This window comes from Kogia breviceps, chromosome 5, assembly GCF_026419965.1.
Source record: "Kogia breviceps isolate mKogBre1 chromosome 5, mKogBre1 haplotype 1, whole genome shotgun sequence".
In the NCBI taxonomy this organism is placed as follows: Eukaryota; Metazoa; Chordata; class Mammalia; order Artiodactyla; family Physeteridae; genus Kogia; species Kogia breviceps.
In genome coordinates this window covers 75,360,956-75,378,970 of record NC_081314.1, presented here as the reverse complement: position 1 = coordinate 75,378,970, position 18,015 = coordinate 75,360,956, and the positions used below count along the sequence as shown (strand labels likewise).

At 39.1% G+C, this 18,015-nt stretch overlaps 1 protein-coding gene across 5 annotated transcripts in view; it reads left to right on the top strand.

Moving 5' to 3' along the window:
• Nucleotides 1–3,072: 3,072 nt before the first annotated feature.
• ATP13A4 (ATPase 13A4) overlaps nucleotides 3,073–18,015 on the top strand; it is a 153,917-nt gene continuing 138,974 nt past the window's right edge. For 4 of the 5 annotated variants that reach the window (XR_010840930.1, XM_067035343.1, XM_067035344.1 and 1 more), the window contains exon 1: nucleotides 3,073–3,489. Coding sequence is in view for 3 of the 5 variants with exons in the window: in XM_067035343.1 (XP_066891444.1) it covers nucleotides 3,427–3,489 (63 nt within the window). In the remaining 2 variants the exon portion in view is untranslated. Of the gene's footprint in view, nucleotides 3,490–11,011; nucleotides 11,220–18,015 lie in introns of all 5 variants that reach the window. The other variant, XM_067035345.1, reaches the window with a different exon arrangement.

The following is an 18,015-nucleotide window of genomic DNA, read 5'->3' as shown; positions in this document are numbered from 1 at the left end:
TCAAAGAAACTGTCTGTATACACATAATATTGTTTAGAAAGACTGGGTTACTTTATTTTTTATTTTATTTTTTTTGCGGTATGCGGGCCTCTCACTGTTGTGGCCTCTCCCATTGTGGAGCACAGGCTCCGGACGCGCAGGCTCAGCGGCCATGGCTCATGGTCCCAGCCGCTCCACGGCATATGGGATCTTCCCGGACCGGGGCACGAACCCGCGTCCCCTGCATCGGCAGGCGGACTCTCAACCACTGCGCCACCAGGGAAGCCCAAGACTGGGTTACTTTAGAACTTGCTTGTGCAATGATCTGTATAATATTTAAGCACAGCCTGATCCATAAAAATATGCAAACTTATGTCAGTTTGTCTTCACTGACATCATTACTCATTGTATTAAGCCCAGACTCAGGCCTCAAATTCAAGACTTCCATGTAATGATCTTGATCTCTATTTCCTGCCATATCTCACTCCCTTATTCCTTCACACACACCCTGGTTGCGGCAAAGGTGATGGGCTTATTCTGGACCAGCCCGTGTGTTCCTCCTTCTGATGGCTCCCTTGCTTTAGATGCTCTTTCCTATGGTCCACTTCCAGTGTAGGCCCCAGCACTCTACCTATTGAAGTCTTTTCTGTCTGTTTTCAAGGCCCTTCTCAAATGCTCCCTTCACAAAGAGGCTCTCCTGGTCATATAGATGTAACATCCCTCACAGAGCACTTTGATTATGCCACATGAAACTACAGTAGCCGTGTTAGCCTAGTAACTAGGACCATGGAGTGGGAGAGCTGCGTTGCCATGACGAAATACTCACTCTTCACTAATTATTTATTTTCTGTGCTGGTGTTTCCATGTCTGCTAAGTGGGGAGGATCATAATACTACTGACTACAGAGGTCATTGTAAGGATTGTGAATGTGTGTGTAAAATGCTCAGAATAGTGCCTGGTATATGGACATGTTCTGTAAGTGCTTCCTTTCCCGTGGACTCTAGCTCTGTTTCTGGGTAACACTCATGCCTGCGGACTCACAGTGCTGAACGAGGAAGGAGGCTGCCCACAAGCCATGTGGCTGTAGAGGCACTTGGACGTTTTACCATTAGAACTTTGGGAGAAATGAGAGGAAACACTGTTTCAAAGTCCTCTGTCTCCTGGACCATGCTGTTGAAATGATTTTCTATTGGTTCCTAGTTTTCATAAACATTTTTTACGTTCTCAGGGACTGATTTTGCTATTCAAGTTTGGCTTAAGTACTGTTAATGGCGTAACCAGATCTGTTTAATGAGGTAAGTTCGTGTGCAGTTTTCCCTGAGATTCTTAATAAATTACACACTCATCTTAACCCCACAGTGGTACAGGAATTGCCAAGTTTATTCAGGAACCCAGCCAGAAGGAAACAGTGCAGGAATTACCAGTTATAGACAATAGAATGAAACACTTCTTTCTCACTTGCCAACTAGCACTGGTATAGTTTTACCACTTCACATACAAACATTCCTCAATCCCCATAAGTTGAGATAAAGTTTAAAATCTTATTTTACTATTTTCTCTGCTAAATATTTAAATGACTCCTGTTAGAGCTCTAAAATGTTACTTTTTTGAGACATAGTTTTTTATTGAGATATAATTCACATTCATAAAATCTACCCTTTTAAAAAGTATACAATTCAGTGAGTTTTAGTATATTCACAGTTTGGTTGCCATAACTGCTATCTAATTCCAGAACATTTTCATCCCCCTAAAAAGAAACCTCATACTCCACATATTTTGATCTTGTGATAAAATGGTTATTTACGTGGTTAAGTGCTGATAATTTTTAGAAATTCAGAGAACTGAATGTATGTATAATATAGTAATTAATATTACAATACGTTACTTTTAAAAGTTTATCTTAGTTATACTTTACCCTTTGCTCAATGTTTTAGACACACACACACACAGACACTTTAGTCTTGGTCTTGTTAGGGTTTTTCATATCAGGTTGGGAATATCAGTGCCCACATTTGTGCATAGCTTGAAGGAGAGAGGGTGGACACAGTGAAGGTAAAAATAACTCTCCTTTATTGAACACATGCTGTTTCCCAAGCACTATCCCTCATATAACAGTTTTAGGAGGTAAGTTCTATTATCATCTTTATTTTACGTGTGAGCAGATGGAGGCTTCTCGAGCTGATGAAACTTGTTATCCCCAGGTGGCATAACTAGGAAAGTCCAAATCTGAACCCAGGTCCTCCAAATTCAGAGCACATGCCCTTAAACACTGTGCTCTACTGACTGCTATTAAATTGGATGTTTAGTTTAATTATAACAACAGCCCTTGATCAGAGCTGTACGGTACATTTCCCCAAGCCCTCATTCAATTCCTCCAATTACTGGATGAGAAGAGCCAGTTCTTTCAGGTTAAATGATCACATGGCGAGGCCAGCGCAGATGAGCAGCTGCATTGTTGTTGTTGTTTTTTTTCCGCAGAGCGGACATGGATGTGTGTTCCCCTTCACCATTCTGGGACTTCTGACAGTTATCTTAGACTTCTGTTCCAGCTCTCATAATAACGAACCACATTTTATCACATTTGTTTGCATGTTTGAATCTCGACATCAGTCTGAGGGTGGCAAATATGACTTGATTCATATATGTAGGCCCTGTGCTCAAATCATGTGACTTGAATGAATGTGTGAAAAAAACCACGAGTCTAGACTCCTTAAGAGTTTAACCACCAGTATTTAGTGAGAGGAGACCACACAGAATAGCTTGGTTACACCTTTGGTCTTTTTTCTGCAAGTTTCTCAAAAAAGTAAACAATTCCACATACACATTAAGTGGAATGTGTTTTGCACACAGAGGAATGCGATTTCAAATATGTTTTGAAGAGGATTAGTCACAATTTGTACCTTTGGTAAGCAAAATGCATGAGGATCCGATTAAAAGCCGATGGATTGGGGCTTTCATTAATCAAATACATTCTGCAGCTCTGTTAGCCTCCTTCCCACCCCAGTTCCTTGTGAATAAATCTGGGAGTCCTTGTGTCTGCTCCCCACTCCTCGGAGAGGTCCTGCCAGCTCTGCATTGTCCTGCTGGATTTGCAGTCAGATGTCTTCTGCTGGCAGGCACTGTGCAGGCAATGAGTTCTTTCCCTGTATGCTGGGCACAAAAAGATCAGCATGGGAACAGCAGCCTCCTTTGGGACAGCTGCTCAGAGAGAATGAAGTTAGCCAGGAGCCTGCAGAAATTCCTCCAAGCAGAGGGTGGCTCGTAGGAGGAGTTCAGTTTGCCAAGTATTGTCATTTGCTGAAAGAAGGTGTGTGCTCCAGAAGGAGTTTTAACCTGGAGGATCATTAAGTCTTTCAGTCCGCTGGTGAGAGGCGGTGGCTGGGCAAGTTCAGTTCGTCCTGGACGCATCTGCTCCAGAAGGTCAGGGAGGAGTGGAATCACTTTTCCATGGGGGACCACTTTGAGAAGGGCCAGCAAGCTTTGCTCAATGAAGGAGAAGAGAATGAGATGGTAAGATTCTAGCCACATTCCCCCTCTTTCCATTCCCACTCCCCAGCCTCCAATACTCACACGCACACACACACACACTCATACACACACACACACACTCTTCTCTGCGATTTGATTCTGGCGTTATGTGAGAAAAGGTAATGTTCAAGAAATCTTTCTTTCTCATAAATGTAACCTCTGACAGCAGAAATTTGCTAGGATGGAAAATATTGTGTTCATTTTATCAAGAATGTTTTGAAGTGAAATTGAAAGAGAGAGAAGTACAATGTCCCTTCATGATATGTTTTTGAGACTTATCAGTATAGCAAGTTCTGCTCGAAACGTCTAATAATTTCAGCAAATCCCTAATGTTGGGAGCTGCGTATTCTCTGATAGGAAGAAGTAGCACATATACAGCGAAGTAGGAGGGGAGCTGGGGTTCTGACCTTCTTCTCTGCTCACATATCTGTGTTCACAAAGACTGTTAGACAGGGAAATCATATAAAATATTAACATTTATCAACCTACATGCATTTCTCTTTACTTCTAGAATTTTACTTGTAGCTCCCTACATACAGATTGGTTTCAGAAAAATTTCTGGAGTTCACTGTCTCTTTTAATTTAGATGTGTTCCCATCTGAGAAACTGTAGGAAAAATCAAAGATGATTCTTATGCTCTTGCTGAAATTAAAGCTGTATTTCTCAATTACAATATAATCAAGAGGGAGTTAGGAATGTGTACTTCTGTTAATAAGGCTGTTCTGCTAATTGTGTAAGCATAGACTTTCATGCCAGTAATGGTGTAATTAAAATGTTAAAATGTGAAGCTCTCATTTTACAGTAACATTTTTATCTTCCTGGAATTAATATATAAATGACAAACCCCAAAGATATTTACTTAAAGTGTTTTCTTGGTTAATTGCTTTAGCCCTGGCTATTAAATTCTTTGTTCCTGAACTGGTCTTTCAAGTCTAATCTGCTTACCTGTTCCTATAGCAACAACATTTTTTTGGACCTTCAAGAGTAGATGCCTTCTGCTATCAAAGCTGAAAAAATGATAAGGGAATCAAATTCACCCAAGTTCACGTGACTTTCTTAACCATCTCCTTACCTCTTTGGGGTTTGGCCACCAAATGACAGTTGCCTTTAGGCCCTACACAAACGTCACCAGAAATGACCTTCTGACCCACGTTGGATATCATCCTTATTTCTCCAGAGTGTTTTCTCTATATTAAGAGCATTAAGAGAATTCTCTATATTAACTTGAAAATTTGATCCTCATCTTGAATATTCTTCACCAGAAGGCAGTCTCCTGCTCTCTACTGGATTTTTTAATTCTCCCTCAAATCCTCAGATGGAAACACACCTACTCTTTTCCTGCACACTCATTTCTTCTCTTCCACAATTTGTCATTCAAGAGTCATGAAGAATCATCTACTTTCTGTCAAGGCTTTCCTAGTTCAAGGGAAACTACTACCCCTTCTTTAGCCTACGTATCCTAGTGAAGCAGTGTGGTTCATAGTTCATCTTCATCTTCATAATAGCATCACCCAGTCAATGCATCAGAGTGTCAACTTAGTATTGCATGCAGCTGAAAGCCCAGTTAGTAGAGGGCCTTTGACAAGGAAAGGACACTGTGTTTTCTGGAGAGGAGTCATCTGGCCGGTAGTCTCGGTGGAGGTGCAGCAATTAGTATGCGCTCTTGAGCTCTCCATCCTGCTCTGTCTGGAGAAACCTGGCCACCTGCCTGTTGCTGTGTCTGACACTCTGTCCCTTTTAAACTCATTACTCCATTCCCTTCTCCCAGAGCAGTAAGCTTCAAAAATTAGCAGGATATCTTACATGTATGCCACATATATTTAGAAATTTTTAGTTTACCAATAGTTTCCTGCCTACTAGCTAACTTGGTTTTCACCACACCCTGTGAGGTAGGTGCTATGCTTCCCACCTGAAAGAGGAGAAAAGTGATACACTGAGAATTTGCTCATCTAAGGTTACATCAACCATGAAGACCAGGAGCTGAGACCCCACATAGGTTAAGTTGGTAGACCTGAACATAGCCTCCTGATGCCTTCTTCAGCTTTTGCAGAGGATATAACACTCTTAATAGGAGAACACACTTCCTCCCTGATAAAACAAAGCTTAGATCCATCTCATAGGCTTAGATTTCCCAGGATCTCTTGTTGTACATGATTTGTATTTCCTGAGTCAGTCTATCTCGTTTGGCCTCAACGTTAATCCCTTTTAGCAAATCAAGATTGTCTAGAAATGTGTCACACCAAAGTGTTTACAGTTTCTTGCTTTCTAATATACACTCTTTGGACCTTTGCAGAAGTCATTCCTCCAATGATAGAAATGACTGCAAGTTTCAAGAGAAAACAGCATTCTAGGGTTTAGCCCTCATGTCAAATAAAGAAGAACAGAATATTTCCATGCCTAATGATGCCTGGGACTATCTTCCACTCTAGAACTAATAAAACAGGAACGAAAGAGACACTCGAGGCGACCTGAAAGTAATATCCTTAAGTGCAAAATGAGATAGGAGCCAATGGAAGAAAGAACTTGTTAGGAGGACAAGGCAGGAAAGAGTAGAAATTGACCTTCTGAGAAGGTTCACTCAGATGACTGCCTCTGAAAGGCCTCAAAGAGGAGACCATCTCCCAGACAGCACCAAAATGGGACCAGAGACCAGGCTCTCACTAGCTTTAGGTTAGCCACTTGCCTGCTCTAGCCTCAGTTTTTGTAGCTGTAAAATGGGAGTTGTCCTTCTTACCTTACCTGTCTCACAGGGCTCTTATGAGGATCAACTAAGACAGTCTATGTGGAATTGTCTGAAGAAGTATAAAATTCTGGAGAAGCATAAGCTGAGGTCTATGCAAAGATAGGAGGAGTGAGGGCTTCAGCAATTAACCAAATGAATGAATAAATACTACCCTGCCCACCCATCCCCCCATGAGGTCATCTCTTCTCATTAAATAATGATAAGTGAGGAATATATACTTTTATTCACAAGCTATAGAGACCATTTATAAATGGAGAGGAGCTGAGTTACTTTATAACCTGCTTTGTAGTGCTTACTTTGGAAAACACCTACCAGTCTTAGGACTCAGTGTCCTTATTTGTAGAGGGAGAGTGTAAGATGGGCTGGGAGTTCAAATTCCTTTGTATTCAGATGTTGCATATTTACATTTTGAAAGGCCTTAGAAACACTGAGTGCTCATTTCCTTACACCATGACTGAATAAAGGTATGATTTAATTGATTCAAATTTTACTCACCATTATCTTTAGTTATACTCTAATGAAATCAGACAAATCAGACTCCTTTTTGGGGAAGTGTTTTGTTACAGCTAGACTTTTTAAATTTTTTTAATTAAAAAAAATTTTTTTTTATTTTTTCGGTACGCGGGCTTCTCACTGTTGTGGCCTCTCCCATTGCTGAGCACAGGCTCCGGACGCGCAGGCTCAGCGGCCATGGCTCACGGGCCCAGCTGCTCCGCGGCATGTGGGATCTTCCCGGACTGGGGCACGAACCCGTGTCCCTTGCATCGGCAGGTGGACTCTCAACCACTGCGCCACCACCAGGGAAGCCCAAGACTTGTTTTAAAAGTTGTGTTCTCTGATTTCTTTCTTTCCTAGATTTTCACAAATAAGAAAGAAAAAAAAAACCTTGAAACTTTTTTCTGATTATAAAGGTAACATATGTTTACTATAAAAATATTGAAATGACATATACAGGTCTAAAGAATGAAGTAAATATGATTCATGAACTTTCCACCCAGACATGATCAATATTATTATATTGGTGACTCTCCTTCCAGACTTATAAAAAATGCATATACAAAACATCACTTTCTAATATTTTACTACATTTTAGTATTATCTATACACTTATGATTATTTGTATCTGTTGTATCCATATCATGGAAATACTACATAATGGTATGTTACTGTACATCTCTTCCCAAATCTGCATTCAGTCATGTCACATTAGTAGCTTGAAATGAATAATGTTGGGAGTATTTATGCCACAGAAATCGGGTAAGTGCTACAGAGAACTTCTACCTGCCCCATCTGAAGGCTTGCTGTTAAATACCTACCAGCACACCACAGCACATATTATTTCTTCAAGACTTCCCTTTTTACCCCCATACATGTCTGAATAGAATAAGAATATTGTGTTTGGGTATCATCCATTTATTTGCACTATGCACCATGCCAAAACAGAAGACAATCAATTACAATCTATTCTTAAAAAGAATGTGCACCACCTATTTACAAATACGTATTTTTTTTTAAACAAAAAATGGAGTCATTCCATTTATACTCTTTTTTAAAGCTGGCTTTTCATTACACTTAAAATATATTAGGGACATTTTCCTACAGCTCCACATAACCATTTTAATGTTTAAATTGTGTTTGGATGGACTACGCTATACTAAGCAAATCTCTTGTGTTACTCACGTCATTTCTAAATTTTTTGGCTGTGATGGACAACTTGGTGCATGTGTTTTAAAATATTTATCAGATCATTTCCTTAGGATAAAGTCCTAGAAAAAGCACTGCTGCAATAAAGGGGATGTGTGTTTTAAATTTTGATTGATACATTGCCCTACATTGCTCAAATTGCCCTCCCTAAGATTGCGGTTGTTCAAAAATATACTCTGACTAGCAGTCTGTTTTTGAGAATACTTGGTTTCTCTACCATACTTGCCAATGTTGAGCATTATCAGTATTTTTGACTGACTCATCTGGAATGTGAAAATGATACTTTATGGAGGAATTATTTTTCATTTCCTTAATTTGAAATTGATCACATCGCTATACGTTTCTTAACATTTTTTCTTTACTAAAATATATTAATGCTATCACTGATGTTATATCAACCAGTAGACTGGGTAACTAAAAACTAGTGAATGTGGAAAAGCAAGAGAAACTCTTTTTGAACTTCCAAGTCATTTGTGGGAACAGCAAGAAGTTAGTGCCATGGGCACATAATATAGCAGCAGGGTGGTGTGTGGCCTTTGCCACATTGGAAGTCCTGTTGTGCCTTCAGCGTGAGCTAGGGGCATCTGTCCTCTGCAATTATTTGGCTCACTTTGATAGCTGATGTTGGCCTTTTCTTCCCTAACACCAGGGAACAAAAGCACCTCCCCCCACCTCAATAGCTACTTATTTATTATGCTCCATGAGCACCTCCGAGTTGGTTGCCAATGTTAACTAGTGAACCCACAGATCTCATAGTGGAGGAATTGTGTTCGGACTGAGACATTTTGTCAGTTAAAATGTTCAGGAAGCTGGGCCACTGGCCAAGTCTAGGGTCTTTATTCTTGATTCATTGCTGCAGAACTCCCATGAAGTCAACTCATCTTTGATTGAAACTCTTGAAAAGTACAATTTAATGGCTTCTTGAGAAGAGGGGCCCTGCTTGGTTCACCTTTCTATGGCCTACTTCTCCCCTTTCACACTTCCCTGCCGCAGAATTTAGCACAGTTCTTGGCACAAACACTCAGGGCATATCCGATGGCACAACTGCAAGCCCCATTAACCTGCAATTTTGTATTCTGAGAAGAACAGGGAGGTAGCAAGGCTCAAAGGCTGCAACAGTCTGAGAAATTTAAAGAGAAATCTAGGAAATTTTATGTTATTTATTGGGGATTGTCAATCATCTTGAGAATTTATCAATTGACTGCTCTCTCCCTCAGGCATAAACAAAGCTTATTCTTCAGAGTTAATTAGCCAGGTTACACTATTTTTCTGTGAGATACCTTATTCTACCCTTTCATCTGTTCACGTATAAACTCAACAAATATTTACCAAATGCTTACTCTGTGCCAGGAGTCCTCTGTGCTAACCAAAGAGGATTTCGAGTGAATAGCAAACAGCTTCTGTTTTCAAGGATTTCACAGTAGAGTTGGCAGGACCTAGTATGTAACTTGTGCAAAATGAAAATGAGGTGTCCCTGGTTCAAGAATTATTAAGAACTTCAAGATCACTGTAGCAGAGCATCCTTCCAAAAGCAGGGCCTTGTGTGACTGCACCAGCCACATGCTCATGAAGCTGTCCTACAACTCGGGGGACCAGGGATGCAAATGTAATGAAAGTGTGCTGAAATAGGTATCATTGTGGGACTTATGCATACAGAGCTGTGGGAGCACAGAAGAAGTAGCAACTCTGTCAAAGAACACTCCAAGGGGGAAGATGGCATTTAATTTCCCTGGAGGGGTAGGTGAAGGCCAGCTTTTGAAGGACTGTATAAGACATCCTAATGAGTACACATTTTATCTTTTCCAATGATTCCCAAACATTGGTCCATGAAAAAAACGTACCAGAATCAAGTTGGGGAGTCAAAAAAATAGATTCCTAGGCCCCCATTCCAGATCTACTAAATTAGAATCTTTGACGGTTGAGCTGGACTTGGTCAGAAAGATGTGATGCCAACCTGATGGACGCAATGGGGAAGCTACTGAAAAATTTGAAACAGGGAGTGATATGGTAGGATGTTCCTTTCCAAAGGATGTTACATCAGGGGATGAGGAAGTTTGGTTGGAGGAGGCAAGACAAGGAAGGAGTGTTTGAAATAGTCCAGGTGAGAGATTCAGGATGCTGAGTGGAAACTAGATTTAAGAGATATTTAAAAATTAGAATTAAAAAGACTTCATGATCCATAGACTGTGGTATAAGAGAGAAGGGGTAAACAGGATGAGTAATTATTGAGGAAGTCTTTAAGGTTCCTATTTTGTCCAGTGGGAGAGGATGATGCTACCACTTAATCCCATAGGGAAAAGTAGGAACAGGTTGGGAGCGGGGATGACAATAGTCACAGCAAATAGTTATATGGCGGTTGATCTGGACTAAGAACTTTACATATAGTAACTTATTTAACCCTCTCAACAACCCTAGGAGGGATGAGCATCTCTCTTCTACAAATGAGGAAACTGAGGCACAGAGAGATTAAATGACATGCACAGGTTCATCTGGCTAAGTAAATGGAGGCTATAGCCTAAGTTTGTGCTTTAAACATGATAATTTACTGCCTCTTGGTTTTGCTTAGCTTTGGATGCACTACTTTAGTTTTTAATGGTTGCAAAACAGCAGGGCATAATCGAAAGAAACACAGCATTAGGAGTCTGGAGACCAGCACTGTGGTGTTGGCTCTGCCATTATTAAAGTAGATCATGGTCACCTCTTTTTGATTTCACCTCATTTACAAGATGGAGATAATAATACCTTACTGGTTTGAGCCAGAGACCAATGCAGATGTTTTCTTGGTGTACTCTCCAGCACACATACAAAATATGGTTTAAAAAGTTTAAAACAGGTGGATAAAATCTCTTTGAAACATCTTAAGAAATTTAAGTGATACTCTTGGTTTTTTCTAAGTGCTGTGAGATTTTTTTAGTCATGGAAAGGCGAACATATCTGGAGACATTACATTAAGTGGGAGATGGAAATTTATGGCAGTTGCTGTATGAATTACTCAATGAATAAAGGAATAAGGAGTAAATCTATTCACAAATAATTAACCGGTGCTAAACCCTACAGCTCCCTCAGGCCCACAGAAGACACAGAGCACAGGAACTTGGCCTTCAAAAGAATTGGTGATTTGGTGATGTGTCCAGAGGAAATTCATTCCTGGGCACCAGTTTCAAGACTTTGTGACTATTTCAAAGCCTCTTGAAGACTAGCCAGAGTGAGATCATCTATCTAAATGGTCTACAGCTATTTCTAGATGCCCATCATGTAAACCTTGGTGAGTTGCCTGAAACCACAGCTGGGTAGAGTTGGAAGGCAGCTCAGAACATCACCTCCTCAAATCCATCCTCACCCTGAGGCTACTTTTATGTACAATGAGCACAGTTATGCCCTAGATGCCGCCTCAGAAAAAGAACAGAAGGAGGCCCAAATGTACTGGGTGATTTCCAGAGAAATATTATGTCCCTCAGGCCAGAACACTTTCTGATTTTAGTGCACACACCACTCTGGCTGAGACTATAATAACCTTAGCATTTCCAGAATCTTCTTGGGGGAAACATGGCTGCAGGATTTTGCATCTCTGGCACTCCAGTCTCAGGACCAGTACAAAGAAGATGATACTGTGAGGAAAGGTCAATTTTTGAGGCCAGGTCAAAAACAAAAGCATCCAATAATGCAGTTTGGGTAGATAAGTGGTTTCTTCAACTTGCTTTTAATGGAAGAATAAGGTTGAATTTTATGGCATACATTTACCTTCAAGTTTTCTCTCCTTCAGCTTGGAATCACCAAGCATGATAAGGATCTTTCAGCTTGGAGGCCACATCACCCTGTGCAGGTCTTTCCTTTAGTCAATTCCAAGAGACAATTTTTTACTTTCCATTTTCTTTCATCACCAAAATGTGGTCTTCTTGCTCTTCCCAGAATATATTATATACTTTCTCTGCCAGGGTGGTATCTTCACCCTAATATCTGGCCATCAGAGCCCTGCCCCTCCATCAGAACTCATCTCAAATCTGACTTCCTTCTTTAAGCCATCTGGGAGTCCCTGGGTCACACTTTGTCCCTTCCTTGTCTGGAGTGGATTTGAATGCCTACTATAGCAATTTTCACTGGGTTCTGTAGTAGAGTCATGCGTTTAACTTTCTCCCCCAACAGATTGCGAGTTAGTAGGGGTGGGTACTGCATCTTATTTCATGTCTATATCTCACACATAACACTGAAGTTACTTAATATATTTCTGATAAGATAGATTGAAGATTTTGTGCAAACATTACAAGAGTTTTTCTCTTCTTTCCCGACTCAACTGAGTTGTTAATCTGAATTTTACAAGAATAAGTACTGAGAAATTTATATAATCTGTCCAAATCTGAAAGCTAAGAAGCAGCAAAAACAGATCTTGAACCTTGGCAGGTTGATTCCAAATCTCCTGCTCTAACTCCAATAGTTTCCTGGCTACTATTACTGCTGCTACCACCCCTACTAATACCACTATCTCTACTACTACTATCACTATCCATGACTATCACTACTACCACTACTACCATCACCACTACTAAAGCTACAAAATAAGCCCAACACAGTGTGTATTAGTTTAGCAGCTATGTTATACTTAGGCCTCATTTTGAGTTCGTGAGAAGCAAAACCTCCGGGTCTCTTTTGTAAAAGTCATAGCTTTCTGATCTTTTGGGCATAAAAGTGAACAAGGACACACGTACTGGAATCAGGTCACCCAAATTCCCCTTCAGTTTTCAGCCATCTGTGCCTGCCTGCATTACAGAAGTGATCTCTCTTCATGCTCTTGTCCCTCCACCAGTGTGTCCTCCTTGGCTTGTTACTCAGTGCTAGGCTTCTAGTAGGGGCAGAGAAGGTAATCCTAGCCAGTCCTTTTGTGTTTGGGCTTCAAGGAGTGGTGCTTTGTCAATACTCCTGTTCATCCTCTCCATGGTAGACACTTCTGTCTTCTATCTGTCAGTGGTGTGAAGTGAGAGTTTCCAGCCCTTCCGATCGCAGTTTCTTGAGCATGATTTTGTAGAATCCTGGTTTCAGGATGGTAAGTGGTAGAGGATTTTTGCTTCCGTTCTTCATCCAGCACCAATGGAGTTTTGCTTGTGTCAGAGAGGATTTCCTACTTAGAAGTAACTGACCTTTGTCAAATTGGTCATACAGTACTGGTTTTAGTCCCAAACTTCACATGCAGCCTTCTGATAACTCCAGGATTACATATCCCCAGATACTAAGCCAGTGGAAAAACAATTTGCCTTTCTTTCAATAGTCTCAGTAAAATAGATGAGCAAAAAAGACTCATCTCTTCTCACTGTCTCTGACTGGATCATCTCCCCTTTTCAAATTTATTAGTGTGGACAGGAGAATACCATGGTCTTAGTCACATGCCCAGTCCTAGAGATGGAGTCAGAGTCAACTCTGCATAAAGCACATCAGCAGAGGGTGGTGAAAGGAGCGGTTTGACAGAAGAAAATTGGGGTATTGGATGCTATTACCTGGAGTGAAATAAATGGGGATTTGGTGGTCTAGACAAAAAAATACAAATGGACAAACCAAATTTCCAATCTGATAGTCAATAAATAATAGGCTAGCTGAACTGAACAAATAATGTTTAAAGTGGTTGGGTCCCCCTGTGATATTTTTTGCCACAGAGAATATAAAATATGGAGCTTTGCTGAAGGTATTTTAGATATCTGTGAAGAGGTAGAAAAGAGCTTTTAAAAATATATGTTCATTTTTATTTTTAAAAATTATTTAAATTGAAGTATTTACAATACTGTATTAGTCTCAGGTGTACAGCAAAGTAATTCGGTTCTCTGTCTCTCTCTGTATATATATCTTTTTTCCCCAATTCTTTCCTTTATAGGTTGTTACAATATATTGAATACAGTTCCCTGTACTATACAGTAAATCCTTGCTGTTTATTTTATATATGGTAGTGTGTATCTGTTAATCCCATACTCCTAATTTATCTCCCTTTCCTCTTTGGTAATTATGTTTGTTTTCTATGTCTGTGATTCTGTTTCTGTTTTGTAAATAAGTTCATTTTTATTATTTTTTAGATTCCATGTATGAGTGATATCATATAATATTTGTCTTTGTTCGACTTACCTCAATTAGTATGATAATCTCTAGGTCCATCCATGTTGCTATTTTTCTGATTTTAAAAGTTCATTGAATCGTATTTACTTATTACAAAACAGAAACAGACTCACAGATGTAGAGAACGAACTTATGGTTACCAGGGGGAAGGGTGAGGGGAAGAGAGAGATTGGGAGTTTGGGATTGACATGTACACACTGCTATATTTAAAATAACTAACATAGACCTACTGTATAGCGCGGGGAACTCTGCTCAATATTTTGTAATAACCTAAATGGGAAAAGAATTTGAAAAAGAATAGGTACATGTATATGTATAACTGAATCACTTTGCTGTACATCTGAAACTAACAACATTGTTAATCAACTATGCCCCAGTATGAAATAAAAAATAAAATAAAATAAAATAATTTTGGTTATTAAAAAAGTTCATTTAATCATATTCAATGATTAAAATATGCACAATATAGAAGTAAAAGAAGAATCACAATGATGTCATCACCCAAGTCAAATACCACGAGTATTTTATTTTATACATTTATATTTCAGTCTTTTTTTGTTTGTGCTTTACCTTTTTTTCAATTAAATTTGAAATCATACTGGATAATTTTATGTTGTTTCCTTTCACTTAATATTAGTACATATACATTTTCCCCTTGTTATTAAAATACTTAAACATGAATTTAATGGCTATATAATATTTTTAATGATTACTAGATTCTTATATACATAGGTAGCTTTCTATTACTACTACTAATAATATTGTAGTGAATATCTACAATATAAATATAAATCTTGTCTGTGTTTTGTATAAGTTAGAGAGATATTTTTAAAGACAGTCTTTCCTAGTTGCTAAAATCTTACCCTTCAGGGGGGTCGGTGCATTTGTAAAGCCAGATTGGCTTTCAAATCCCCACTCAGGAGTAGAGATCCAGACTCATGTGGAACTGCAAGAAGAGATATGATTTTGATGCTCAGAAATGCCATGTTTCCCATTCTCCATCCCAGAAAACTATGAAGAGGAAGTGTGTAATAGAAATTTGTGAAGCTTCTATTTATTTAAAGGCTATTCAGGCAAAAGGCATCATGTGCATATAAAGGATCAGTTCTGACCACAGCAGTCCCATGTTGCAGAGGTGAATGGGGCTATAGCAATAGACTAGGGAGGCTTCGTATTTCATTTCAGGAAAGTTTTGTATGTAGCTTCCCCCTGCTGTTTCTACCCTAGGAGGAATAAATAAAAGATAGAATTCCTATTATCTTGGTATCAAATTCTATCCCCTGTGGTCACAGCTATAGTATCTTTTCTTTAATAAAGGCCTGATTATGGGGCTTTCACACTATAGGGAGAAAAGCCCAATCATCTTCTTTCTGAACTTTTACACAAGATCACAGAGCAGGAAAAAAATTATTTTTGAGTTTTACATCATTGACATAGTTGCCTACAAAGGGTCCCTATATAAATTAATTGGCCAATTGAAAATAGCAAAAGATATGTAAATAAAAGTAGAATATTTTATTACTCCAAGGAAGATATACTTTTCTACTTAATATTTCATAGCTTATTGATCAACTATTCACTGCTATATCTCCAATGCTTAGGAAAATGCCTGGCACAAAGTAAGTGCACAATATATATTTTTGGAATAAATAAATGAATGAATGATGGATAAATGTAGCTAGTTACAGTTATATTACAAAATTATATGAAATAGCATACAAATTGAAAGGTAAATAAGGATTAGAATTGAGAGGAATAGATGCCTAGTTTACTACACTTCATTTCACCTCAGATTCATTCCATAGAATCAGAGTCTCAGGCCAAAAGCTTCTTCAAAGTTTATCTGACCTTCTCCTGCCCCTTACCTCACCCATCTAACCTTTCCTTAAATGCCCTCAGAGAAGGAAACTCAGCATAAGATAAATCATTTCCTTGTAAGACAGAGCAGACAATTTAAAAAACTCTATGTTGAACTGAAATATAGTTCTATTAACCTGAATTCATTAGTCTTACTTCATTTGCCTTTTGGGGCTACCTGTCAAAAATCAGCTTCCATTTCTACAAGTCAGGCATTTAAAAATTGTTCTTGTATGTCCTTCAGCCCCACCCCTCCAGGTATCTCTTCTCCAATCTAAAGAGTTCCTTCAATCACTCTTCATGTGTCATAGTTTTTTGAAATTTACTTCAGAAAATCTTGGAATGATAATTTAAAGAAGCTACCTTCTCTTAGTGTAATTCTCTCTTTGAAATCCACAGAGATTCTGGGATAAAGGGGCATCTACCAGGAGGAACACAGAAGTGCCACTTACTGTGTCACCAAGGTTGTTGACAATAAGGAGTTCAGACCTTTCTGTTCAGAACCAGACAGGTTTTAGATCAGTCTGATTCTGTTACCAAACTCAGGTTTAGCTGCTCGCCGCTTGAAAGATCAATACTCAAGAGACAGTTGTTGGTTGGAAAGGAAAGGTTGCTTTAATGAGGACTGGCAACCAGGGAAGAAGGTGGACTCATGCTCCAAAACCAACTCTGAAGATTCTGCTAGGCCATGAAAAGTGTTAAAGGGAAAAGGGGGAAATAATCTCAGTTAACCATTAATGGAGGGGGTGAGATTCTTTGTCATGTTTCCATTCCATGCAGATTTGCTGACCTCTCCTGATCTTCCTTTGGATGCCATCTTGCCCGCTTAGTCTACCTGCAAATTTGCTAAGGGGTATGCTGGGGATAAAGAGTCAGTCATTCTTTAACTACTTAATTCTTCATTCTTACTCCTTTTAATCCAGGAAAGAAATCAACAAGTTAGAGAAGGTATTGTGTACACTCAGTAGAGCATAAGACAGGAGTTAGGTAAAATGTTACCTAGTGATCTCATAATAAGGTCTGAGGGAAACAGAAATGGACAAACAGAAAAGGGGCAAAAGAGCTTTTCTGCTTACAATTCTTGCCTAATAATTGTAATAGTCATAGTTATTGACTACTTACTAGGACCTATGTCCTTTGATAAGCACTTTTCATGTGATGCTTCATTTTAAATTTATAATAACCCCATTAGGTAGGTACTGTCACTACAGGTGCAAACATTAAATGCTTCTGTTGTTCTTCTATGGCAGGTGTCTGCATACTACAGATTGTGGGTGAAATCTGGCCCACTGATTGCTTTGTAAATAAAGTTTTGTTGGAAAACAGATCCTTCATTTGTTTAAAGATTGTCTCTGGTTGCTTCTGCACTACAGCAGCAGAACTGAATAGTCGTGAGAGAGACTGTATAGCCTACAAAGCTGAAAATGTTTTCTAACTGGTACTTTACAGAAAACATTGACTTGTCCTTTTCCTTTCCTTTCTGGTCTCATTCTTTTTCAAAAAATCTTTTGCTCTATTGCCATAGTAAAATGTTACTTGTTAAGACTGTCCACATTTTCTTTATCCACCAGTGCTCATTTAGTAGAGCTCTGAAAGGACTGGGGCTGGATAGTGTTTAACAGTTTGGACAGGCTGTCAGTGAGGGCAGTAGATATTTACAAACTGCCATGGTGGAAAGGGCTTGTTTAGAAGCCTGGGCTCTTTCTAGCATGAATTATTCCATTAACCATTCATTTTGTGTGAGGAATTTCCCTTGTCGGGCCTCTGTTTCTTCCATCTCTAAATAGATATAGATCTGTAGGATCTGTCTGATTTAGTTTCATACCTGTCCTCATTTTGAGGTTGCCCGGATTTGTAAGAAGCTTTGCCTGCTAGACATAGTACAGCCATTTATCACCAAGAACCAAATGGATCCTTAGACCGCTCAAATCATGGAATTTCAGGTGTAGAAAGTCACTCAGAAATAATCTAGTCTGACACATTCATTTTTTTGCTTTTTTTTTTTGGTAAAGATAATTATAGATTCACATACAGTTGTAAGAAATAATACAGAGAGATTCTGTGTACCCATTGGTAACATCTTGTCAAACTATAGTACAATCTCACAATCA